This window comes from Manis pentadactyla, chromosome 8, assembly GCF_030020395.1.
Source record: "Manis pentadactyla isolate mManPen7 chromosome 8, mManPen7.hap1, whole genome shotgun sequence".
NCBI classification, from domain to species: domain Eukaryota; kingdom Metazoa; phylum Chordata; class Mammalia; order Pholidota; family Manidae; genus Manis; species Manis pentadactyla.
This window is the reverse complement of record NC_080026.1, coordinates 52482825-52509717: the sequence shown is the minus strand read 5'-3', so window position 1 is coordinate 52509717 and position 26893 is coordinate 52482825. Positions and strand designations below refer to the sequence as shown.

At 39.8% G+C, this 26893-nt stretch overlaps 2 protein-coding genes across 11 annotated transcripts in view; one reads left to right on the top strand and one right to left on the bottom strand.

The window, feature by feature from the left end:
* Positions 1-7822: 7822 nt before the first annotated feature.
* On the bottom strand, positions 7823-20266 carry GGPS1 (geranylgeranyl diphosphate synthase 1). Of its 5 annotated transcripts, none has more exons than XM_036919287.2 (5): positions 20048-20266; positions 19631-19710; positions 13775-13867; positions 10539-10609; positions 7823-10303 (listed from the first exon to the last, which is right to left on the bottom strand). In XM_036919287.2, exons 3-5 carry the CDS (start codon positions 13842-13844, stop codon positions 9545-9547), a joined length of 900 nt encoding a protein of 299 aa, XP_036775182.1. In that variant the 5' UTR covers positions 13845-13867; positions 19631-19710; positions 20048-20266; the 3' UTR covers positions 7823-9544. The 5 variants fall into 5 exon arrangements, with proteins under 5 accessions (XP_036775182.1, XP_036775186.1, XP_036775181.1 ...); XM_036919291.2 differs by lacking the exon at positions 19631-19710 and adding an exon at positions 12489-12664; XM_036919286.2 differs by lacking the exon at positions 19631-19710.
* A 344-nt stretch (positions 20267-20610) lies between these two features.
* Positions 20611-26893, top strand: part of ARID4B (AT-rich interaction domain 4B) — a 169228-nt gene continuing 162945 nt past the window's right edge. For 5 of the 6 annotated variants that reach the window (XM_057505734.1, XM_057505733.1, XM_036919280.2 and 2 more), the window contains exons 1-2: positions 20611-21042; positions 21849-21902. In XM_057505734.1, the coding sequence (XP_057361717.1) occupies positions 21897-21902 (6 nt within the window). In that variant the 5' untranslated portion in view covers positions 20611-21042; positions 21849-21896. The remainder of the gene's footprint in view (positions 21043-21848; positions 21903-26893) is intronic. The other variant, XM_036919279.2, reaches the window with a different exon arrangement.

Sequence of the window (26893 nt, the reverse complement as noted above, 5' to 3'; positions counted from 1 at the left end):
GCTAATTTTTCTCTAAAAGAGGTACATCCTGTCTCTACACCTCACCTCTCCCTCACTTTAATCCTTTACAGCTTGACCCTCTGGGTTCTCACCATCTTCCAGTTCTTCCAAAATTACCTTCTCAAATGTCAGCAGTGACTTCAAATCACCCAGGTGGTTTCTCAATCCCCATATCCCTTGATTTATCTATACCATAGGTTGATAGGGTTAATTATCTTCTGCTGTTGTAAAAATCATATTTAAAACATAGGGAAAAAAAGTCCAAACTTAAAATACTAAGTATTTTCAATGCAATCCATTTTGAACCTCATCACTCATGCATAAAGTAAAGATTTACTGAGTGCCAGCTCTGTAACAAATACTATTTTTAGGCACTGGAAATCTAGCAGTGAAAGATATGCAATGTTCTAGTCCCAAAATGGTATAATATAGATAATACATAAATGAAATAAATAATTTCAGAGTGTCGTAAGTGCAATAAAAGAAACAAATGGTGCTGTATAGAATGTAACCAACTTAAAGTAGAAAGGTAAGGGGAGGTAAACTTTCAAGGTGACACACTTGAACTGAAAGCTACGAGAGAAGAAGAATCCAGCAATGTTCAAAAACTGGGGGAAGAGCATTACAGGCCTAAGGAATAGCAAATATGAAGATCTGGAAGTGGGAAATACTGACTTACAGTTTTTAAAGATCTTTATAGTGCTAAAGGTTAACAGGAGTAGGAGGCAGGGTAGAGGTAGGTTATGGGGGAAAAGGTCAATCAGAGAGATTAATTAGTAACCATTGTAGTAATTTCTTCTAGGACACAAAAGAAAATGGTGGCTTAAATTAGAGAAGTAGGAGCACAACTGGAAGAATATGGGGTCATAGCTGCTGAGAAAAGAAAACTACTCACAAGGTTTTGCAAGATAAATGTTGGTGTCTTTGACAAGAGCAGTTTTGGTAGAGTAGTGAACTCAAGAGGCCCGACTGCAGTGAGATGAAGTGGAAAAGAAGTTGAGGGAGAAAGGCTAAACGACCCTCCAAAGAAGAGACCTTCTAATTGCCATATTTGATGAACATTTTCCAGTCAGTATCTTATTAATGCCTCTGAGGCATTGTACTGTAATGGTGCCTGGTCTGAAACCAGATATTCCAGTAGTTCTTTCTCCTTCTTATTGTTCTTTTTTCTTTTTGGGGGGGAATTATGAATCACTTTACAAATGTGGTGAAAGCTATCCACATACATAAAATTTTTCCATATAATTTCAGGAAGGTTAATTTTATGTGTCAACTCAAGCTACGCCACAGCACCTAGATATTTGGTCAAACACTAGTCTAGATGTTGCTGTGAAGGTGTTTTAGATGAGGTTAACAGTTAAACCAGCAAACATTGTGTAAAACAAGATTGCCCTCTATAATGTCGGTGGGCCTCATCCAATCATTTGAAGGCTTTAAGAGAAGGCTGACCTCCCCGAGAAAGAGAATTCTGCCTTCCCTGAAACACATGACCATATGCCATGGGGAAAATATCAGGGTTCTTTTCACAAGGAAGACGTGAGGAATGAGGCGTAGATAAATAACATCTGCCGTAGATTCAATTCAGTATCTTCTCAAATCACTCCAATGATACTAATTACAGATTGACTTGCCTTGTTTTGTTTTAAGATGTTCTTGGTTAATTCCCTTATTGGTTTCCTCTAAATTAAGTTTTTCTATGTTTTTCTTGTTTGTTTTTGTTAGTTTTTGCTTCTTTTTTTAACCTTGGTCTTTCACTTATACTGTAGGTTTTCTATAAATGTGTGGGAGTTTATAGTTGCTCATTTATATTACAGAATGAGGCAGTAGAAATCTAAATGGAAGCCAAAGAGAGCTCAGCTTCTGTGGGGAGGGCTGTCTGACTGGTAAGTTTCATTGTCATGTGAGTAGGAGAGAAGCAGCCATCATGCTCCAGGAAGGCTCTCAAATGCTAGAATAGAAGAGTGTAGCTCTTTGGCACCAACACCTTTGCTAAATGCCTGATTTCTTCCCACAAACTTACTTCTAGTTCTCTAGAGAAGACATTTACTGTTTTGCTTGGGGATATTTACCTAGCAATGATTATCTAGTTTGCCCACTGGGGTACAAGAAAGAAGTAGTGATGGGGACAGATACACCCTTGCATTTTATAGACCATCAGTTAATTTCTATTTTCATCCACATCTATCACTTCAACCTTCTGTGTTGACAAGTACAGAGCTGTTCCAGTTAGTTTCCTATTGCTGCTTTAACAAATAACCACAATCTTAGTAGCTTAAAACAACACATATTCATTAACTTACAGTTCTGTAGAAGTTCAGCATTTCTCAGTGGGTGAAATCAAAGTGTCAGCAGGCCCGTGTTGCCTTCTAGAGGTCTCAGTTGAGAATGTGTTATCTTGCTTTTTCCAGTTTCCAGAGACCATCTATATTCTGTGGCTCATGGTCCCCTTCTTCCATCTTCAAAGCCAGAAATAGTGGGTTGAGTCCTTCTCACATCACCCCATTCTGACCTTGTTTCCATCCAGTCTCCTCTGACTCTCCCCTCTTGCCTCCCTCTTCCACTTTGAAAAACCTGTGTAATTATACTGAGTCCACCTGGATAACTCAGGATCATCTCTCTGTTTTAAGATCTGATCAGCAACACTAATTGCATTTGCAACCATAATTCCCCTTTGCCATATAACCTAATATATTTACAGTTCTGAGGCTGAGGACATGGACATCTTTGGGGGTCATTATTCTCCCATCCACATCTGGTTCTACTGAGCATCTTGGATCCTGTATTAGCCACAACCCCTTCTGTACACATCCTTAGCTATGTCTTTATCCCCACTGTTTTCATCAATGATTTTTCTGCTTCCTATATTCCAGAAATGTTTTGAAATTTCTCATTCACTAACAGAGCCCTTTCCATTCTCAATGTTATTTTGATATTTTAGCCTTTTTATCCTTTTACTTTATTTTTAGTGTTCTCTCAAGGAAGAGAAAAGATCAACACATGCACTCAGTCCAACATCTTGAAGAGGATGCATATTCTTCCTCCACCTCCCTCTTGCAAGGCTAGCAAAAAACCTAATCTCAGTCAGTGTTGGGACTTCTTTTCCTCTCAATTTACACCAGCTTGTAGGAGATGGTGGAGGTGCGTGCCTATGGACACCTCATTTCCAAGTATCATAGACAACACTGACAGGTTTATTGTCAAAGCTGACAAGAATCCTTCAAAGCCTGGCACCTTTCTGCTTCCCTGCCACAGGAATGCCACTGTGAACACTTATTCACATCCCCCTTCTCACTGTGTCATCACATGGTGGAGAAAGAAAATAGCTCTCTCATGTCTCTCATAAGGATACTAATCTTATTGGATCAGTTCCCATTACTTCCAATTTAATTACTTCCATAAAGGTCTTATCTCCAAATCAAAAATATTGGATGGTCAGGTTTCGATATAGGGATCTGGGGGGGACACAAACATTCAGTCCATAACACTAAGGTAAGAGAAAAAAATATATCTACACAAAAATTTACACATAAATGTTCACAGCAGCATTATTCACAATAGCGCAAAAGTAGGTGTGACTCAAATGTCCATCAACTAATGAATGAATAAACAAAATGTGGTATATCCATACAGTTGACTATTATTCAGACCTAAAGAGAAATGAAGTTCCTGTACAGCATGGATGAACCTTGAAAACAGTACGCTAAGTGAAAGAAGCCAGTCACAATTCCATTTATATGAAATGTTCAGAATAGGCAAATCTATAGAGACAAAGTAGATTAATGGCTGCCTAAAGTAGGGGCTGGGAGTGAAGTGGAGGGAAATGGGGGGGTGAATGCTAATAGAGATGGGGGTTTCTTTTAGGGGAAGCAAAAATGTTCTAAAGAGAGATAGTGGTGATGGTTGCATAACCCCACGGATATATTAAAACCTATTGAATTAATCCTTTAAAGAATTGTATGGCAAGGGAATCAATAAAGCTGTATCAAATAAAATAGTTTATCCCTAAAAGTAGAGTGCCCAGGGATAAGTGCTGAATCCCCTTCTTTGCTTTCTTTTTTTTCCCCTTCTTTACACACTATCCCTAGAGGAGTTCATTCAGTCATAGTGCTTTATCAGCTACTTGTCAGCAACTCACAAATCCAACTTCCAGCCTAGCCTTGTTGCAGGCACATGCCTTCCTGACATCTCTAGGGTATTTTATAGGCATCTCTTAATTTTTCCCTAAAAGTTGCTCCTTCTCTGTCTTCCTAAATAATTTATGGTGCAACTCAATTTCTTTAAAACTCTAGTGTTTATCCTTGATACCTCTTTTCATTAACTCTACATCCTTCCCACGAGTAATTCCAACCAACTCCTTTCAAAATAACCATCAATTCAACCTTTTCATTTGGTGTCCCCTGCTACCATCCTCTCTCACAGGATACTCTCTCTCCTCATAGGTCTTCTTACCTCCTCTCCTCACCTTCTATAAATACACCTTCTACTCAGATGCCAGAAAGATCTTTTATAAATGTGAATCAAATCTAGTTACTCCCTTTCTTGAAACCCTCCATTGGCTTCCCAACTGCATTTAGATTAAAACCTAACCTCCTTACTCTGGTTTACAAAGTCCTACACAATCTGTTATCTTGTACATAGAGGCAAAGCTGTTTTCCACCCTAAGATCTATGTATTCCTTTTGGTTTGATTGCTTTTCACCAGGATTGTGGAATGGTTAATTTCTTACTCAGAGCTCAGATTAAATGCTACTTCCTCAGGGACGTCTTCCCTAAATACCCAAATGTAAGCAGCCACACTTTAAAAATTATGTTTAGCAATTGCTGATTATGTCTTGTTTATTGGTGCTTTTATGACTTTGAACATCTTCAATATTTGAATAGATAATACATTCACATGCTTCAAAAGTCAAAAGTAATGTGTGTACAGTGAAGCATCTTTTGCTAGCTACTCCTCTTTCTCTGTCCCTTAGTTCCCCTAGTCACCCTAGAGATATTTGTGCAAATATTTAGTTCATTCCTTTTCACACAGATGGTAACTTACTATACAATCTCTTAAACAACCTTGTTTTTTGTTGTTTTGCTCTTCCTATAGCATGGAGACCTGTCTAACTTGAGAACAAAGGGGATTTATTGGAGGAAGCACAAGCTCAGGTTCAGGACAAAGAACAAAGATAGAACAGGAAACAAAAAAAGAACCAAAATAGGAAGTGCTATTTAGCCATTTGTTCAGAATCTGCTGCCAGATGAGCATGATGCCAACAGTTTTCTCCACTCAAGAATCTCCCTGGAACCTGAAACTAATAGAATTTTGTGTTAACGATACATCAACTAAAAAAAAAAAAAAAACTCCCTGGAGGCAGATTCCAACTGGTCAAGATTAGGTCATGTATCACCCTTTGATTGTAACTTGAACTAACGGTTAATATTGAAATTTATATTACTAATGATATTGCTTATTGTACTTAGTATTTTAGTTTTTACCAACCAGTATAGAAAAATTATGCCATACCACTTATAAGGTCCAATATATTCAATCACATGAAATATGAGGTGCATTACAAGATTAATGAAATAATCACAGGAAGTCTGCAGTTAGCCAACTGTAGATGGTGGGGGTTTGGGGAGCCAAATGCCAATTGCATTCAATCTGGATTCCCATTATTGTGGGGTCCATGATAATTAGCCTTTTTCTGTGTATTCCAATCTCCAAATATCAGCCCTGCATGCATGGCGGTAAAACCTATTTTAAGTTACTGACAGTGAAAATGGAAAGCAAGTGACAGATAAGAGACATCTCTAAGGACAAATCTGTGGGACTTGGGAGGACTGGATAGATTACAGGAGGCAGGGTAAGAAGTACAAAGATACTCCCTGATCACTTCAAGAAAGATGGTGATAGAAAAGGCATGGGTAAAAGTGGTTTCATTCCATTATTTAGATTTGTAGAGGGATAGGAAGGGAGGTATAATTTGGTTTTAATTACGTTATTTCAAGGTGACAACAGAAAACTCAGGTGAATAGGCAGTTAGATATCGAACTTCCATCTGAGCAGGTCAGACTATTGATATCATTGATATCATTATATGATTGTAATCATGGACAAAACTGAGAGTAAACAGTCTAAGAGTACTTTCACCAGGGAATAGAACACTGAGTAAGAGTCATTAGGAAAAGAATTAGAGGCAGAAGAATCACATTAACATAAAAGCTAACATTTAATTAAAGTTTATTGTATCTTTTCACATACATTCTATTAAATGGAACCCTTGAGGGGTAGGAGATTAGTTTCAAGTAATTTTATTCATTCATAAATATTTATTAAGTGCTTCTGGGACTATGAGGGCAGATAAGTAACAGTCCTTGCCCTTAAGTGAGTTTTCGATCCAATGGGAGAGGCAGACAAGTAAACAAGTAATTAGGGTCCCTGATTCCAGCACTAACAGTACTGTTTCGTAATTGGCTATTTACTTGCCAGTTTCCCTTACAGGAAAATCACATGAGGTTAAGCCATAGTGTCTATCACACTAATAAAGCCTAGCAAAGGATCTAGCACATGGGTGCTCAAGAAGTATTCCAAATGAATGATAGAACAAACTATCTCAGCAATGATGAACACTGTGTTATGACAGAGTAAGAGGTATGTGGGGAGAGCAAATTGTTAATATGTTGAGTTAAGGTAGGTGATCAGATTTTGGAAAGCCTTGTATATTATACCAAGGAATTTATGGGTGGCACTATTGGAGATTCAAAGAGAATTTATATCATTGAATGATATTTTGAGGTTTGGGAAGAACTTTGGTCGGAGTGTAGATAGACTGCAGTGGGACAGATTATAGGAAGCAAAGTGTTTATCATGTTATTACAACAAATCAGCACTTCTCAAACTTTTAAATATATTTAAGTGTGCACATAGAATGGGAGGCCAACTGGAGAGAAAAGCAATATGATTTGACCTTGTATTCAAGGTCCTGGCTCTGCTTAGTGAATGCTTGAAGAAAAAACAGAACATCTGGTACCTAATAGGTACTTTATACATGTACATTTTCTTCCCCTTTTCTTTCCTCTCAGTACACTGAGTAAAAAAAGAGCCAATGGATAAATCTTGAGGGTATAAGGCAGAGATGAAGTAAGGGCCTCAAGAGGCAGAAAGGGAGGGAATCCACAGCAGAGAACTTGTCTGGCCAAGGGCATGAGGCCACATTTCTTGAGATGAAACGAAGACTTTTTGAATACAGAGCAGAGGGGAGGAGTAAGGAGATTACATTTAATGGGAGAAGAATGAAGAAGCAGGGGGTATTAGACTGACAAATTTGAAATCCCCATCAGAATTAGATGAAAAATAAACTGGCTATTGAGGCTGTTAACACATTATTGCAATGGCTACAACAGCAGTTTTGAAAATGTTCCTCAGAAGCTCTCAGCAACAGGGAAGGAGCATAGAATGTGGGTAGAATGCTCCAGGATTTTAAGTGGCAGGAAGAGAGGGGCCTATGGAAGGAAGGAAAGTGACCCCTGAAAGCTCCCTGAAGTGAATGACTACAGGGTATATAGGTTAGGAAGAGAAAGGAATCAAGTTGGGAAGTTGACAGAGTGGAATAGACAAGAGCAGATGGATATAAAATCTTGCTGAAGTCAGAAGGTGATTATGGTAACATAACCGGCCTTTATTCTTTTGATTTTGCAAATAAAATCAGTTTTTTAAAGCTTCATAGAAAAGAAAATGTGAAAATAAATGTCTTAAAATTAGGTCTTCTAAATGACAAAATTCCATTCTTACTTGGGTTACTCCTTTATGCAGGAAAAAAATGACTGTAGTTTAAACCTAAGAGATAAATTGATAATTTTATTAAACCATTATGTTCTGGTTTCTACTGTAGTAACAACTGTGAGTATAGTTCAACATGAGTGGATTTTTGATTATTCAATAGATAAAATGACTATAAGTCACCAATTCAATGTCGTTATTTCTGTCATTGACAAAGGCAAGATAAAAATTATAAAATCATGAATAGCACAAGGCCAAAATCAATTTGATTAGAAAAGGAGTAATCTACTAAAGCAATCTTCATTTAAAGGTATTTTGTTTATACAGTTAGCATTAGATCTTTTTGAATTATCACTGAATAGTCATCAAGCTTAAAGTTAAGGGTTCATAACCACAAAGCTCCAATTTCCCAAGTGTAGCACAAATACTCATGATTTTAAAAGGTTTCCTTGTCTCTACCAAAATGGAAGATTCAAATTACTTTAAAAGTTAAAGGCAATACCCAAGTTTTCAAAAGATTTAGGTCAAAAGCTTCAATGAGAATTTCTCATACTAGTACATGGTGATTGATTAGATCTGAGATTATACACTATAGAACCAATCAAATAAAATGCAATGTTTCTGAGAAATACAAATTTTCATTTTGGGATGCCAGCAACACTTCTATCACAGGTATCAGGGTCTGTGTTTTCTTACCTGGAGCCACAGATGGGAGCTTGGAGCTAGAAATTACACAAAAGGGATGGAGAGTTAGGGTTAAGGCACTACAAGCTCACTAGTGCTTCATAGTGTAGCCTTTGACTACTTTTCACTCAGGCACTAGCTCTCAGGTTAACCTTTTTCTTTCCTTTAATCAGAGATTAATGATGCCTACTTCCCTTTCCATTCAAGCACCAATTGCCTTCAAGGGGGGTAGTGACGTAGGTGGGAAGGAGATGATGTCCCCCTGCTTTTATATTTGAGGTGAACAAACAGCTTTTATGGCTTTTCCTACTGATGGGAAATATAAAAAGGGTTAGAGCCTCCTTCTGAAAATACTTGTTCCATGTACTCTTTTTCCTCAAATGGAAAAAAATTGCTGTACCCAGGACACTAATTAGTTTTGGAGCACAAGCTATGTTATAAGGAAAAAAGAATTTGGACCATATAATGTATTTTGTTACGTGGACACTCCTTGGTTGAAGAGCAGAATTTGCTAATTAGGGAGAAGGAGGAAAGGTAAGGGGGTAAGAAGGAAGACCAGAGTCTTACTGCTTATCACTGTCAGCCTTCTTAAGACTTCAGTGAGGGAATTTCCAGGGATAAGACAGATATTTTAAGCAGCAACACTTAGGAAGAAAGAGTCCCTGAAATCTTTGGACCAGCTAAGCTATAAAATTGGTCCCACTGAGGGCTTAGACCTGGGGTAGAGGAATTGGGAACTGCCCACACAGTACAATTTGGAAGTATCTGGATAAAGATTCCCTGAAGCTGAATTCTTCTTTATTGACAGAATCAACAGAATATTGGTGGCCGACTGGCCACAAGGTCCCAACATAGCACAAATTTGACATTCGAACTACACCTATTTAAATGTTACTCCTTTGATTCTTTTATTTTTGCACTATGATGATTATCTGTACAGAGGGATTCTAAATCCAAACAACTCACTCACATCATCCCTATCCACTCAACTTTTGAGGATTAAGTTCAGTCAAAATTTTTAAAAAGGTGATTGGCTAAAAGACAAAAAATAATCAACTAAAATAACCCATGAGGCCTAGTCAAGAATGGCTTAATATTATTCATTCTCTTTGAACATTTTACTTAAGTGCTTTATTAAAGCTACTAGCTCAGGGTTCCCTCCACGTGCGTCAATTTGTTTATAGGCTTTAGATTCAAGCTCTTCAAGAGTACTCCGAGTATACTGAAAAGAACCTACATTCTCAAGATAGTGTACACAGTATTTTTTAATATCTATGTTTTCTGTTCTCTGGCGCAAGATATTCTGCACCTGGGTGCTTTCAGGCCTCGACCAAATAGCATGAATAGTAGGGAATGAGAACTTGCCCTCTGTTAGATCTTCACAGAAACTTTTGTTTTCACTATATTCTTTGGAGTGTAGATTAGCATAATCATCCCTAATTTGGAAAAAGAGCCCAAGTGTATTAAGTAGTGGCTTTAAATCTTCTTTGTAATCAGAGAACAACTGCATGAGACCTACAGCTAATCCAAACAGTCCACCTGTCTTTTGTAGCACCATGGCTTTATATTCTTCTTCAGTGGGGCAAGTATAGTTATCCCTCCAATAAATATCTAGTCCTTGTCCCTGATGGAGTTCCAAAAGCTGGTGGGTAAAAAGCTTTACTGCATCTGGGTGATCAAGGGTTAAGACTTTCTCTAGGCCAAGAAAATACACATAATTCGCAGAATTGATGACAGATGGAATTCCATAGATGCTGTGTGCCACGGGAAAGCCACGTCGGAGTTTTGAGTTGTCTTCAATATCGTCAATGAGTAAACTGGCATTATGCAACATTTCCGTCACTTCAATGATAATCTAACAAAATAGACAATTGAAAATTTCATTTTATTTTAACTATTCAAATATAAATATTTAGTAGAGTATGAGAGTCTCAGGTGTCTTAGTTTTTACAGTGAATAATTATTTAGCAACTTCAATGTGAAACAGTATGTTTTAAAAGCGTTAAACTGAATTGAGAGCTAGGATTACATTTATGTGACATCTGTTACTTTCTTGGGGATTAAGAACAAGGTTAGAATTGCCTAAATACCTGTAGCTTGTCTTCTGGCACTTTTAGCCAGTGATTAAATGCTTGTGAAAGTTTGGTTCTCACTTGTTTACCTGAAATTAAAGAACAAAAATCAGCAATAAAATTAGCATTTCTATGATAAAACACACATTCAGAAACTTCCTCTAAAACTGATGAGACTTGATAAATCTGGTTTCATTAATCCATTACTGACTACAGAGACTACCCTCCACTGCTGAAATTCACATTCTAAACTGCACAATCTTTTAAAATTAGGGCAGACAAAAGAGATTGTGAAGTACTTCAGGGGCCCACTAGTAAGCTTGCTCCTTTCAACTTGTATTAATGCTTCTGGAATGGAATGGGCTTTTTAGGAATTATGATCTAATTCACTTACTTTCTGAAAAGGAAGCCAGTCTAGCCAGCAGCAGTTAATTAGCACTGTCCATTTCACAGAACTATAGATGTTTTTAATGAAATGTACTTTCCTATTGCATTACCTCATAAAATTACTTCTAATTATTTACCATTCTCTTGAATTAAGATTTGATAGACTGGGGAGCTCTGCCTCTTTCCTACCAAAAAGTGAGATTATTATATCCTTAAGTATTCCCTTATAACATCCCGAGTTTAGTCAAAAGTTAATCTCCTTGAGTAGGGCCAATAGTTTTCCATACTATCTTTTTCTTACATGGAAATCTCAAGAGGGAGCTTTGGGCAACAGTTATCACCAGAAGTTGTTGTAGCCCAAATATACAGGAATGGTAGATAAAAATAAAAACCACACCCAGTTCATTTAATAAAAATGTTCCATGAGCTTCCTGCTGAAGTGAATGCACAGGAACATCCTAATTTCAGATTAGGTTTCAGGAAAAATGGTCACAGGAAAAGTTTCATTAAACAAAAATAGTATTTTCTAAGTTCTAGATATATTTTTGCTGCATCAATCACCCAAACAAATTAATACACAAACTCTCACCACATATTCAAGTGGGACAAAGTTTTACTTCCCATGAGAAGTCTAAAAGGGAAGGATTTCTTTGGGTTCCAGCAGCAGCATCTTCTGTCTACTAACCCTTAAAGTGAACATTCATATATATAAAATTATATGCTTTAAACTTTTGATCTACTTTCTAGTTTAATAAAGGTCAATCTGGGCTATACTTACAATGCACAACTGTGCAAAGTCAGTCATATCAGTTTAGAAAACAAGTCTAGAAGGTGATGAACACAGAGAATCAACATGGAGGCACATTTCCCTTTCACTTCAAAATGTAGGTAGAAAACAGATAGACTGTCTAATAAATGGCTTAATTTATAGGTACTAGTTTTAGTATTTTTTTCCTCTGACTAGATTCTAGGATCTGACTTGATACTTTTAAGTCCCCAAACAGTTTCTAAAAGAGGCTAGTCACAGAAATCCTTCAAAATTAAAACACACAGTAATTACTGTTTCCTCTTTAAGGCTTTAACATTAGCAACTTCCTTAATGCAGCCCTTCTTCCTCACTCCCAACCCCACATACCATCTCCCACTGCAAAGGCCTGGGGACCTATACGAGAGCAAATAAACATTCTACTTCACTAATTTCAGAAAATCCTAGTATCATTAATTATTAATTATTATAATCTTTTATTAGCAAAGTAAATTTACAACAGAACAAATGGTCTGGCTCATCCTTAAGTTACATTAGTAACTCTGAAGCTGTCTGTGAAAAATAGGTTTATTACGCATAATGCAATTTCCTATTTCTTGAGGAAAATCTTTTGAGGTTATATTTTACCATGGATGTAAGAATGTATTTGATTAAAAAGAGGTGAGGTATTTAATTAGAGTTTTAAATGTTATCTAATGGCTTAAAATATTATTTCTATACAGTAAGAATTTTAAAAAATGTTATAGAAGACCCTTCACCTAAGTTCATTACATTGTCAGCATGATGGTTAAAACATAACTATAGGCAGTACTTGCTTTGCACAGTAGCAGAGCAGGAAGACACTCTGTTAGACTCTTGTCAGCACTGATAACTGGCACGCTTTGTGGTAGCCCAGCTCCAGCCAGCATTTGACAACTTGTTACAAAAAGAAGTCCAGCAATAGATGGGTAGAGTGCAGGAGAAACAATGCCATGTTTCTCAATGGGAGACCCTGAAATAAGCAAAGTTACTAGCTGCTGAATGAATGTCACTCAAAGCAGTCTCTTGGCCTTTTCTTAAACAGTAGGCAACTTTCCCTTTGCGTTCTCCATTTCTGTCTTCTTCCATTTTTTTTTTAAAGTATTGACCTTAGCAGGTGTGTATCCAATAGGGTCCACCAGAAGAAAATGACACTCATCACGATGGTTACTAAGGTACAGCTAGGGAGCTAACACTCTTCTGGCTTTCAATAACCATATATATCTCTCCGGGCTCATGAACAACAGAAACGCACATAAGACCACTGAGGTGTGCTCACAAAGAAAGGTGCCCACTTTAGAAGAGAAATGAAAACGTGTTTATTATGACTGAGTTAAGAACATCACTAGCCTATAGTTTAACCACATTATGGGCTAAAGAGGTTTTTATGGTCAAGTTATCACCTTTTATATACTTTTATGAAAAAGAGTATTCCAAATAACTGGTTTATAAATGAAGTATTACAAGAATCCACACTTACACATATGAATTTTTACTTGCTACTATCATTTCCCAAAGTTAAAAATATAGCAAAATAAAACAAAATATGTACACATACATGATTAGGCAGGTGTTGCCGTAGGAAGCCATATCCAGGTGACCCATCTTTATATAGGAATAATGTGGACTAAACTTCCAAGTAATGTGGTTTTGATGCATTACTATTTGGCCTTTCAAAGAACTGGTAGTGTAAGCAATGCATTGTGTGTGATAGTGGAACACCTGAACATGGAATTGGAGCTTTTGTTGTACAAATTGCCATAATTTCTCCTAATATCTAAAGAGTAGGAAATAGGAATATGTGGCACCTATAAGGAATAAAACCTTCGAGGAGTACTCAATGTTTCAAGGATTTTAATGTTTTTAACTATATTATATAATTAGATTTTTTAAAGGGTGCCTCAAAAATAACTGTTTAAAGAACAGAAAACTATGAAGTTCTCTTTATCATTTTTCTCTTATGTATCACCTTAAACAGAAAATCTCAAGAGCTGGCAAGTTAAATCTTTTTGTATGCTAATATTTGAAATGACCACTACTCTATATAAAAAGAACCTTGTACGGACTGTAACTGAATTGTTACCTGGTAACTGAAGTAAGTACTTGTAAGGTTCAAGAAGAATTCTTTGGACTGCTTCTTGAGTCTTCTCCATTGTTTTTAAATTTCAAAGCTGATCTGTTAGAGAGGAGAAAAATAAAGATGATCCCCCACTAATTAAACTATCTTTGAGTGTCAAACTGCAAGGGGTTTTTGTAAAGGCATACATTCAGTTTCATTTAAAAAGAAAATTCTATACATGTGAAATCTTGCAAACATTATGCTAAGTGAAAGAGGACATAAAAGATCATGTACGTTTCCATTTATATGAAATGTTCAGAACAGGCAAATATGTAGAGACAAAAAATAGATTAATAATTGACTAGGGTTGGGGTAGAGGTAGGGTTTCTTTTGGGGGGATCAATACATTTTCAAATAAGATTGTGGTGATGGCTGCACACACCCCCAGTGAATACACTAAAACCTACTGTATACTTTAAATGGGTGAACTATATGGTGTGTAAATTAATTTCATTAAAAAAAGGAAAGTCTTCGTTCAAGTAATTACATTGGTCTAAGTGTTCACTTGGATTTTAAGTGGTTTCCTTACTTACAAAACTTATATTAAGCCTTTCCTAATTTATTCAATCATTAAGAGGTTTAAATTGACATCAAATCAATGTCAAAACAAATTCACAATTAGATACTTTAATTGTATCAATTAGTAAGCAGCTTTTTTTTTCCTATGAGCATTAAGATGAGTATGTTTTAAATATTTAAAATTTAAGGGGGAAACTTCTCTACAATCAATCCATTTCAGAGATTCTGATTTAAGTGAAGACTTGCATTAACTTGAAAGCAATTATATTATTAAAAATATTCCCCTGTGGTGGTTTATTATTCTGAATTTTACTTCAATATTTACTAGAATATCATGGTCTTCCTGGAATCCTCCTTTCCTGTTGAACCTCTATTTTGATTCATAAGTATCTATTACTAATGTTATTTATCATAGTATTAGGAATCTTTTTTTCTAATTGGTCTGACATCTTTGGGACATTTTAAGAGGTTTCTCACCTTTATCTGCTTTCTTTTGCTTCTTGGAACAATTTTTTAGGTCATGAGCCTAAAGGACTGAAAAGTGTTTATTGTAGTCTACTCTTCAGTATGTAGGTGAAACAATCATAAAAATTCAGCACTTCACCAAAGGAAATCATCTTAGCAATATGAATTCAGAGGGAAATAGAAAACTTCCTCATTTGCCTTGACCAACAAATCACAAGGGGATTTATCACAACGGGAAAAAAGTTCAGAAAATATTTCTAAGTAATCCAAAAACCAGTTCAGTAGCCTATTACCTATTCTATCACACCATTTAAACTTTGACATAAATTACCTTATTCATAAGAAATTAAACCAGGTTAGTAACCTATTATTTATACTGTTTAAATGTTGACATTAATTCCCTCATTCTTAAGTGATTAAAGAAAGATTACGAGGAGCAATAACCCTAAAAGATTATTGAATTTTAGAAAACATCTCTTATATACTTCTTTATTTAAACCAGTTAGTAAGCATCTCTTCCCAAGTAGGATGAGAACAAAATTCATGATTATCTTTTTCACAGTCTACAGAACACATCTGACTTAACTTGAAAATCAATGAGACCAGCTTTCAAGTGTGGGTAAAATTGCAGTATTTCCAGAATCTCTCGCCTGGTTTTAGTCCATCTCCATAACAATAGGTGTTTCCAAGGGGTGGAGAGAAATAGTCCATCTCCATATCAATAGATGATTACAAGGATCTGGGGAGGAGGGTATATCTGGACTGGAGAGGTTTGGTGGGGCCCCTTTTTGCAGCTGGGCTGAAAGGGACACGGGCAGGCAGAAGTGGACAACTGCTTGTAGGCAATAAACGGGTTTCTCCCACTTCATCTCTCCCTTTGACTGACTTTGATTTCAAAGGTAATTTGCCCCAGGCTGGGAACTTATTCTCCCCCTGGAGTTATACCTAGTGGTAGTAGGCAGGAACTCTGAACCCAAAATCTGTCTTTATGGGTGCTATGCTTGTGTAGGCTGCCCCTAGGGATGGTGGGGAGGCCCTGGTGGCTGCGGCAGTATATGGTATGTATAGCTTCACCTGGGAGCTCCCTATCCGTGGTATTTCCACTTGGGGAGCCCCTAGTGGGAAAACGGTCTAGAGTAAAGCACCTCCTAGGCAGTTGGGCCCTTCCCCAGAATTCGGGAAGGGTAGAGACATAGGAAGCTGTGGAATTAACCCTCTCTAAGACAGAAGACTGCTTAGAGCCCCTGAGTGGCTGTGTAGCAGCCGGGATTGTGGAATGTTTGTTTCTCGAGATAGTGTAAGTAGAAAGGGTTATCAAGGAGAGAGACACACTGCAGCGGGAGAGAGACACACTTCGGTGTTGCCTGGAAGAGCTGAGTGTGACCTATGGGATGCCCTTAAGAAAGAGTTATTGAGAAGACAGGTTACGCTCCTGGAAGATACATCAGCAGCAAGGGAGGACGCAGCAGGAGAATCTGCGTTGCAGGAGGCTGTGGGGTAAGGGGAGGAAGGAGCAGTGCTTTCAGCCCTGGAGATGGTAGAGATGTCCAGGGATGATGAGGGGGTGGAGCCAAGGGCAGAACTGTTGCCAAGGCCACTGCCTGAGGCACCAGCCCCTCTGGTATTAAAGGCCTGCCCATCTGTAATTAAGAAAGTAAAAACTCAACAACTGTGGGCTCTTCAGGGGGAGAAGCAACTCTCTCCCAAGGTTGTGGGACACTCCATACTCTGCCCCTATACCCAGGATGAGCTGGTGGACATGAGCATCCGGTTTCGGCAGAAGCCATCAGAACCTCTACCTATGTAGCTTTTGCATCTCTGGGACATGGAAAACACTGTTATGAAATGGGTAGACTGGGTTCCCTGACGACGCACCCTCCCCTCCACCAGTGGGTACAAAGTGTCCGTCACACCTCAGGGAATCAGGTGCTTCTGGATTGGCTGAGAGCAGCCATCAGGGTAGTGTGGCCTAATTGGGGTGATTTACCACACTTACTAGCTGGAAAATAAATGCAGAGCTCCAGCAGGTGTTACCGGAGTTGGGCATGAAAAATATCATCTGTAATATGGATCCCTAGGGCCCTGATGAGTTGTTCACTCTAAGAATGAGAAATCTGGTCTCCATACAGCTCCCCCATCTCTCTTTGGGTCCCTAGTGACTATTCTTGCCCTCCACATAGGGCAACCCGTAAGTGAGGCTACTCATACTTTAGCAGATCTGGGGGAGGTTGAAACAATAGGAGCACAGAAGGAAGTACGGGCTATGACTGAAAGGAGAGGTTTGTTGAAATGTGGTCTTAAGTCAGACACCAATCATCTATGATGCTGGTCAGTTTGCTTATGGACAGTGCTAGGGTGTTTGAATGAGAAGCCCTGAAAAGGAGCCTTGAGCCCTGTGGGCGTTCTAACACACACTGCTGACTCTCCTATACAACTGTATGTGCAAACCAAGAGGAGTTATTGAAGCCAGGATAAGGCCAGCAGAGCAATATCCTGCTGCCAGCTCCAACTGTGTTAAACCCTGGAGAGACTCTGGTGAGTAGATATGTCCCTGGACATTTCAACACATGGACCCAGCAATGGCTGGCCCTTCTGGCACCTTGGGGCAAAGGCCTGGAAGCTGGCTGCCTGTGTGTTCCTGGAGTAACAGCTGAATGGCCCCCAAAGATCATGGTAGTATACCCAAAACATCTGGGATGTAAGAGCATCTTACAGGGAAGTTTTGTTATATCTTTATGGCCAGTGCATGTACCTTGCACAGCCCTATATAATGACCCATCTGTAACTGCCACAGGGACTGAGCTGAAGGTCTGGTATACTAGACCAGGAAGAGATCCCATTCCTACCACTGTCCTATCACAGGACTACTCTCTAGCATGCATCCTAGCTGATGGACAAGATTTGCCTAGGCTGGTGTCCTGAAAACATGTATCTTATTGCACTTAAGGTTATTTTCTTCTACAGTCCCTGTGGCCTGGACTGGCTCCCTGGTTGCATTTGCCGTGTGATCATTGTTCTGAACTCCCTACCCTTTTGGATGCTGAACACCTGTGGAATGGGCACGCTATGTACTTAAATCTGCACAGCACTTTGTTCTTAGCTGAGTCCTCTGGTTTGAGGATTACCGTGATTTTATTGCTAATGTTATTGTTTGTTATTAGTCTGGTTACAGTACTCCAGTTTTTTTGCTCAGGAGCCATTGTGGAAGATGGGGAGTGAATAGATTGTGAGGTCAGATTTCTGGAGGGGTGGCCTGTGGGTAAAATTGCAGTATTTCCAGAATCTTTGCCCTGGCCTTAGAGCATCTCCATATTAATAGGTGTTTCCAAGTGGTGGAGAGAAGTACTCCATCTCCTTATTAATAGGTGATTACATAGGGGAGTGAGGATATATCTGGACCACAGAGGTTTGGTAGGGCCCCTTTTGCAGCTGGGTTGCGAGAGACATGGGTAAGCAGAAATGGACAACTGCTTGTACGCAATAAACGGGTTTCTCCCACTTTACTTCTCCCTTTGACTGATTTTGGCTTCAAAAGTAATTTGCCCGAGGCTGGGCACTTATTTCCCTGGGAGATTACACAAGGATTCTCTTTTGTCCTGTCTCCATCAGTAACAAGTATACTGTGTTGCCCAGAAATCAAGAAGTGACCTTTATTTCAATTCTTAGTGTTGATGTTATTTTTTTACTTAAAACACCAGTTATGAATTTTTAAAAATTATTCTCCCATGGCTCACTCAGGTAAATTTAAGATACTCACTTAACAAGTAAGTCAATATTCCTTTCTCAGAGGATGTTTATACACAAGTATTCACAACAGTGGAAAAACAACAGGAACCTCAGTTTTTCTAGCTACTGAAAACCAAACTATTTTGTGTCTTAAGAGTCTAAGGGATTCTACACACCATGGCATATACTGACCTGCCTTCTAACTCAAAAGACTACAATTTATCATAGCTGAAAATTTCTACTATCACATAGGAGGAGACTTACATGTAAAGAGGCATTAGGGTGTTACACGAATTTATTTTTAGATTTAATAACAACTACACAATACTTGTGAGACACTAAAATTAATTTAAAAACTGGAAAACTGCCTTAAATATGTAAAACAATGGATGGATGAATATTAATACAGAAATAGATTCTCCCCTCCATATTGGTTACTACTGCAAATAATTTCCGTGTATTGGCCTCTCTAATCTAGTCCTTTACTCTTCACCAGTTATCTTTGCAAAGTTCAAAACAAGTCCTACTGAACCCTCCGAAGATATCCCATTGCTCTCAGAGAGGAGCAGAATTTCTCAACAAACTGTACAAGATTAGCGCTCTTCCAGCGCTCCCCCGCCCCCACTTCTCATACTTTTATTTAAAAGCTCTCTGACACGAGGCTTTCCAACATGTTATTCTTTCCACCTGGAATGTTCCTTTTGTAGTTAACTCCTGTGAAACCTTCCACTCAAAGCTCAATTGCTGGGGAAAGCCTTCTCTTATCTCCCTAAACCACATTCCCTTAAAATTCTTGTATCATCATGTAACTCTCCTTTGTAGCATCACCACTAATGCAACTGCACACTCACTTTTGTGTCCATTTTATTTAATTCCAGTCTCACTAGGCTGAGGTCCACGAAGGCAGGAGCTACACGTTTTCCTACACTGTAGGCGCTCAATAAATGTTAAGGACTGAATGAACCATCGAACGCAAGGTGCTTTCTAACGCGTCAGAGGATGAAATTCAGGGCACAACATCTGCATATAAGAATTGAAAATATCATGCAAAATATGTTTTTACTTTTAAGAGAAGGATCTGGTTTCAGAATTCCTAGATAGAAAACGTACATATGTAACCGCGGCTGTGAAGCTCCGAGTCCTTCCACTCAAACTCCAGGACAGGAAGTGACAGGTCTGAAGAAAACTGCCTGAGCAGGTACACGCAGGAAATTAAAATAACTTCGCGACCGATTTTCAACACAAGTTTGGCAGAAAAGATTACAATGTCTACTTTGCCAGTCAGTCCACAGCCCGCAGGGTCGGTAAAGTCCCTGCTTACCCCTCCACCCAGATGCCCCCTTCCGCCCACTGGGTCACCTACTGCTCCTCCCCTTCTCTAGCAAGAGGACGGAAAATTCATACACAATCCGGTTCAGCATCCGGGTCCTCGCCTGTCTTTCTTTCTTTTCTCTAGGCTCCACCTACCAGCCTCCTTCTCCCTCCTCCCCATCCGGGTTCCCCCCAGCCGCCACCACAGCCGCTCACGGGTAAACGACGGTACCACCAGTTTCACGCCGCAGGTCCGGGAGCAGCAGTATCCAGTACCAATTTCCCACTTTATTGTTCAGGTCAAGGCGCCTCCTGTCGCCTACATGGATCGGTCCCCCTACTTCACCACAGAACTCTCCGCCCTCCTCAGCCGTCGGCAGCACCGCATTACTCGGTGCAGGAAAATGCGCCATCCCGCTCACACTGCGCAGGCGTCGTCACCGCCTCCCACTGCTTTGTCGCTCCGCCTCCTGCCCCCACCCCAATTCCACGCAGGCGCGGGGCATTGCGGGTTTTGCAGTTCTCATGGGCAAGAGCTTGCGCATTGGCCCCTGAGGTTGGACTACATTTCCCCGGAAGCTTTGAGGCGTAACTTTCTGTTTCCATAGAACTGGTGGGAAAATGGCATCGTTGTTTGTATCTCGGGACCAATAAAAACAGGGTATAGGCGGGTTCTAAAGAACCTTAGCCAATCCGAGGTCGTCTAAGAGGTCATCCGGGAAAGAGGTAGGGGAGGAGAAAAAAAATCTAGGGGAGGGGAGAAAGGAGGGAAGGGGGGACGTGGGGTGGAGGGGGAGCGGTGTTTGCCCGTCAGTCGAGTCCGGAGTGAGGAGCTCGGGTGCCGCGGCGGTGGGAGACTTTTGAGCTTAAGCTTGCCGCCGCCACGGCCACCGTTTGGATCTTTGCCTGGAGGGAGAGGAAGAGGGTCTGTCGCTGCCGTCCTCAGGAGGGCAGCGCTTTTTGGGGCCCGGACCTCTAGTCCGGGAGGGATTTTTCGTCGTCCCCCCTCCCCCAGCGAGGGAGCCCGAACGGCCGCCAAACAAAGGTACCAGTCGCCGCCGCGGGAGGAGGAGGAGCCGGAGCTTCAGCCTCAGCAGCCGCTGGACCCGCCGCCTTTCTTCCCCCATCTCTCCCCCGGGCCTGCTGGTTTTGGGGGGGAGCAGGGGAGGGGACTCTGGACGTGCCAGGGTCAGTGCTCGCCTCCGAAGAAGGTAGGGACATTTTCTGAGGCTTTCGAGGTCTCGTAAGGGCGTCTTTTCGGGAGTTCTTGGGTCTGGCCGAGGAGCAGGTTAAGATCGCTGTGGTGGTCTCCCCGGGCGCCCGAATCCTGGGCCTCGGCCTCCCAGGAGCCGCCGCCACCCCTGCAGTTGCCGAGTCCGATTCACACCCCCAGCCTGGTGGCTGCACACTCAACGCTTCGGCGGCCGTCGGCAGCGGTGGGGGGCCCGGGTCGGAGTGGGGAGGGCTTTGCCTCCTCCCGGGCCCTCGGTCCTCCCGCTCTTCCCGCGGCTGGGCAGACGTGGACCTCGCTCCCACTGGTGGGTCTCCTCCTCGGAACGGGACGTGGGCAGAGTCTCTGCGGCGGATCGGCCTTGCCGGCGGCCCTCCGGCCCTCCGTCTCGCCTGCCCCTCCCGCCCCGGGTCCTCGAGGCCCGGCCTGCTCCCCCTCCGGGCGCGGACAGGCTCGGCGGTCCGCGGAGACCCGCGGGAAGAGCAGCCGGCTCCGGGCTGATTGTGAGTTTCTTCTCTGACAGAAATGGCGTCATTGTCGGAGACTGGAAACTCCGTCGGGTCCCGACAATGGGGACGGGAGGCTGCCGAGCTGTGTAGGTGGCTGGGTTTGCTAGAGATGGCGAGGTCACAGGGAGCCCCGAATCGGCGTTTCATGGTCATGGTTCGGGGCTGACGCCTCCTACGGCTCTTTTTTGGGGGTTCAGACTTCGCTGGGTTCCCTCGTCTCTGCCAGTGCAGTGGGGTGCTTGTAGTGTTGACAGGGTGTCTTTTGTTTCCCCTCCAGTGCAGGTGAATCTGGTGTTTTCGAGGGGATCGCGGTCCCAGAGTCGTCATGAAGGTAAGGTTGCCTGCAGAAAACGAATCTCTGGGGTTATAGAATTGTGGAAGTCGGAGGTTTGGTCGAGGTCGTCTGTGGGGCCTCTGAGTTTTGCCGAGGAAGGAGTGTTTGGTGGCTTTGGTGCCCGAGCCCTTTCCCGGGACATGATGGTGGGGTCAGCTGGTTTGGGTATCAGTGGGCTTTGCTGTAGAGTTGGAACCAGTTACAGGATATTTCACTGAGGATGCTTCTTCCGTATAGAACGTATTTTTTTGCAGTGAATGAAAAGAATAACTGCATGAATTTAAGTGTTTTAAAAGGAAAAGCAGAAAAAGCAGGTCGAGTAATCTGACTCTAGAAACTGAACTGTATTGTGGTTCTATCGGTTACACCGATGAAAGAAAATCTCATTTATTGTGTGAGCAGTGCTGTGAAAATTTTTAACAGAAAACCTATTTGATTAGCCACGAAAATAATCTTAGTTGAAAGGTGTTTAAGAGAACCTTGATGATCTCTGCACAGCTCAGAGACAACAGTTTCTTGTATTTCCAGGGATTCAGGATTATATAGTTTTATTGATTCATTTGGTCTGTGGATTGTCAAATACTGTATTGCAATGTGATAGAACTGATGGCCAGGTTCTTTTTAAGTATAAAAGTGTTAACTGAATGGAAAATATGGTCTAAAAGTGAAATTTGTTTAATTGGTGGACGAAATTACAGCACTAAAAGTACAGGTTTTTTTTTTTTTTACTTCAGAGAATATGTAAATGTTGCTGTCATTTCTTTAAACACACTGTAGAAAAAAATCCATAGATACCCGAAATGTCTAGATTCAACTGGTGCAAAGGCTGACTGTTCACTATGTAGATAATGCAATAGATAGTATGTTAAAATGTAAATGTCATCTACTTTTGACAGTTCCTTTGAACTGTTTTTTAACATATTTATTTCTCTTCAAAACTAGACTGCTTTTGTAATTTGTGATGCTTGTGTTTGTGGAAGAAGGTAAAAGCTGTGGCTAGTTAGATATCAACTGTACAAAGTAATTTAGTCCAATTTTTTTAGTTTTTTTTTTTCCCCTTGAGTTTGGAGTGCTGTAAACTCTTACCTGAAATAATTTATGTCTATTGAATTCCTGTCTCACTTTCATGTATATGAAAAAATAATCAGTGAAGTTTCAGAAATGAATCCCTTTTGTTAAGTCATAGATGCTAGCTGTGACCTGTGTAAAACAATGGCAAGTGAGTTCATTAGGAAAAACTGTTTATCTTTCCTGATGTCAGATGAGAATTTCTTGAGAAAAGTGTTGGGTTGAATAGTAAGTTCAGAAGCTGAATAATACAGGATTTAGTTTGGAATAAATGTTATAACCTGTCATGGGTCCCAGCATTAGTGCCTGGCACATTTTAGATACTCTGTTAATGTTTTGTTAGAAGTGTAGTAAGTTGAAGGTCTTTTGGGTAAAATTATTTCTCATTTCCTTTTTTTTTTTTTTTTACTTATGTGAAAAATGAAAGTACATTGGAAACTTTAATCTCCAAGTTTCATAGTATTTATTAGGCAAATGCAAATTCTTTGGTATCATTTTAGAACTACTAATTTTAAGTGCCTAGCATTTCCATTATTACTGACTTTAAAAAAAGGAACTGATAGTGTTAAAAGGAAAGCGCTACTAAAATAAATCTAATTGTATACAAGAACTTCCTGTTACAAATATGGAAAGTCTTCTCTTTGGAAATCTGCTAGTAATTAGCACTACTAAAAATTTACCTTTTCTTACAACTTAATTTCTTAAGACTTAATTTTAAGTCAAGAAGCTACTCATGATTGGTATTTTGTTTTAACAAAATTGCAATTCAAAAAGTGTTTAGTATTACATTGCACTTAAATTTTGTGTGTATGTTTTCTATTTGTAAATTATAATGACAGCTGATCTATAGAGGGATTTGTGCCATTTATTGGATCTTATGAAACATTTATACTTTGCAGCAAGCTTTTAAGTTTGTGTGATGTCTATTACAAAATTTTATAAAATGTTATTACGGTGGTAATCAATTGATGTAATTGAAAGAGTGTTTAGTAATACTTTTTTGGTTGTTGCTTTAAAGTCCCAGAATAAAAATGTACATCTCATTTTAAGTGTTTCAGAAGCAATTTTCCTGTAATACTACTGTCAAGAATTTACTTACATAAAGGCCTTTTACTGCCTAGTGTACACTAGTGATATTTTTGCCCACCATGTTTTTAAGAAATATGACTGTTCTTTAACATAGATAATGATGTTGGTGTTATGTGGGCTTATTTGTCATACTTTTAAGAGACCTTTCATCATCAGTGATAGCACATTATCAGGAAATGATAGTTTATTAATGTTTACAAAGTAATTGTAAGAATTAAAGCCACATTCATTTCTTACTGTTTTTTTTCAGACTAAAATTTTTTTTGTGCCTTTATACTATGCATATTATTAATGCCTCTCATCATATTGCAATAAATTTTCAAGTGAGATGGGTTGGATAGGTTGGACATTTTGGAATCTAAGATGAGTGATTTAGATGGTTGTGCTTTGAATATGGGGAGATGGGCTTTCTCAGGGGTACCATTCTTTCTTCAGTAATCACTGACTTAGACCACTAAATATAATGGATTACAAATATCTGTAAGTGCCCTTTGCTTGTGTGCATGTTCTCACTTCCTCTCCCCTTTCCCTCCCCACTTCCTCTCTCTGGCTTCCATTTTCCTTCCTTTTCTTCCTCTCTTCTTTCTTTTTCTTCCCTCCCTTCCTCCTTCTCTCTTTCACCTTCTTCCTTCGTCTTTCCCTCTTTTCATAAATCATTCATTTAACAACAATCCCATCCCATGTGTCAGGCAGTGTGGAATAAGCTATCAAACTTGCTCTCAATGAACTCCCAATTTGGTAAAAAACAAAGAAGTGAAGCAAAATATAGCTCATATTGAATTATAAGAGTATTGATTGCAATTTATGGTAGTTGTGATAAGTGCTATGGGAAGACAGAAGAAGACATCTATATCAGAGAGCCATTGAAAGTTCACTGGTGGAGTTGATATCTAAGCTGGGAGTTAAAGCTTTCACTGGGCAGAGAAAGGGAGAAAAGAATGTTCAGACAGAGGGAACAACATACTGGAAAATAAAAGAACAAGGTGGTGTATTTGGAAACTGTAAGTAGTTCACTGTGGCTGGATTAATTTAAAACACAATGTGTTTGGGGAGGGATTAGGAGGGCAATTATGGGAAATGAGGCTAAGTTAGGGAGTTCAAAATTTTCTTTGAAAGCTATGTGAAATTGCCAGAAGTTATTTACTAAGGGATAAAGATGTTGGATATGCATTATAGAGAGCTCATTTGGTAGTGTCGTAGTTTTCAAGAGGGAAATCTGAATGGAAGGTCTGAACTTCCAGGTGAGAAGTCCAAGTGTGAAGTTAAGGGCCTGAACTAATGCATTAGGAGTGGAGCAGAGGGGATAGATCTGAGACATCTAGGAAGTAGGATTCAGGACATTGTAACTGACTCTGGGGCAGGAGGAAGAAGAGGTTTTTCTCTTGGGCCATGAGATGGATGTTACTGTCCTTTGAAGCATGTTGTCAGTGGAGTAAAGATGAATAAGGTTTTGAGCATTTAAGGGACCTGTATGAGGTCCTCATCCAAGTGGAGCTACTAATTAAGATGTAAGATTATGAACAGGTATGATGAAGAGAAAGCAGAAGCTTGGTTAATCCAGTGTGAATGTTAACCTATAGGTAATATTTAGTTATAAGAGTTGAAGGGTGTCTTGCCAATGGGTTTCAGACCCAGGCAAGTTCACTATGGATTCAATGTGACCAAAGAAATGTCAGCATTCTTGGGGTGAAAGGGTTTATACCCAATTTTATTTCCACAGTGGCAGATCAATCACTAGAATCCCATCCACCCAGAGCGAGTCTGAATGCAGCACGCCGCTCTCTGCCTCTGGGCCTCTCTACCCGTGCAGCCATCTCAGTCTCTGTCCTTGGCACTGCCATCACTCTAGTCTTGGCTCTGCTCTCCTGCAGCCTAGCAGTTGTGCCACTATGTCATCCGGAGCCCTGGGCGGAAATCTTTATATATATATAGAGAGTCAATAACAACATATTGCCCACACATGTGTAGTGAGCTAGCCGACCAGGGCCAGGTGAGAATCCTGGCCATAGGAACCTTCACTTTATCTGCAAAGGGATTTAGATCCATAATATGGCTGACGTAGTTTGTCCTATGCATTTGTGGTTTCTTTGATGAACAGGAAATTTTGAGAAATACTGACTTGTTTTGTATCCAAATGACTAATTCTTTGCTTATTGTAAGTATAAAAAGTATGCTAGATGAGCACATAGTTCATTGAAGAATGTATTTTTGCTCAGCCTGTAAATTCAATCTTTGAAGACATTTTCTACCTTCCTTGTACCAGACCAGATCTGGTACTGCTAGGTACTGAGGTTACAACATTAACAAAGCAAGAATACTCACCCTTGTGTTCACTTTCTATCAGACATCAAGCAAAAAAAAAAAAACGTGGTAAATATTATGCAGAGAAATAAAGCAGAATCAGGATAAGATGAGCACATAGTTCATTGAAGAATGTATTTTTGCTCAGCCTGTAAATTCAATCTTTGAAGACATTTTCTACCTTCCTTGTACCAGACCAGATCTGGTACTGCTAGGTACTGAGGTTACAACATTAACAAAGCAAGAATACTCACCCTTGTGTTCACTTTCTATCAGACATCAAGCAAAAACAAAAAAAACGTGGTAAATATTATGCAGAGAAATAAAGCAGAATCAGGATAAGAGGTTAGAGTGTAATGATTGGGTATAATGAAGGACTTGCTTAAGGACATTTAAGCATCATGTGAAACAAGTGTTATATATTGAACTATTCAGTTATCTGGGGGAAGAGCATGTCAGGCAGGAAATACAAGTGCTAAGACTCTGGAGAAATGTGTTCGGCCTGTTTACCCTTGCATATTTAAGGAACT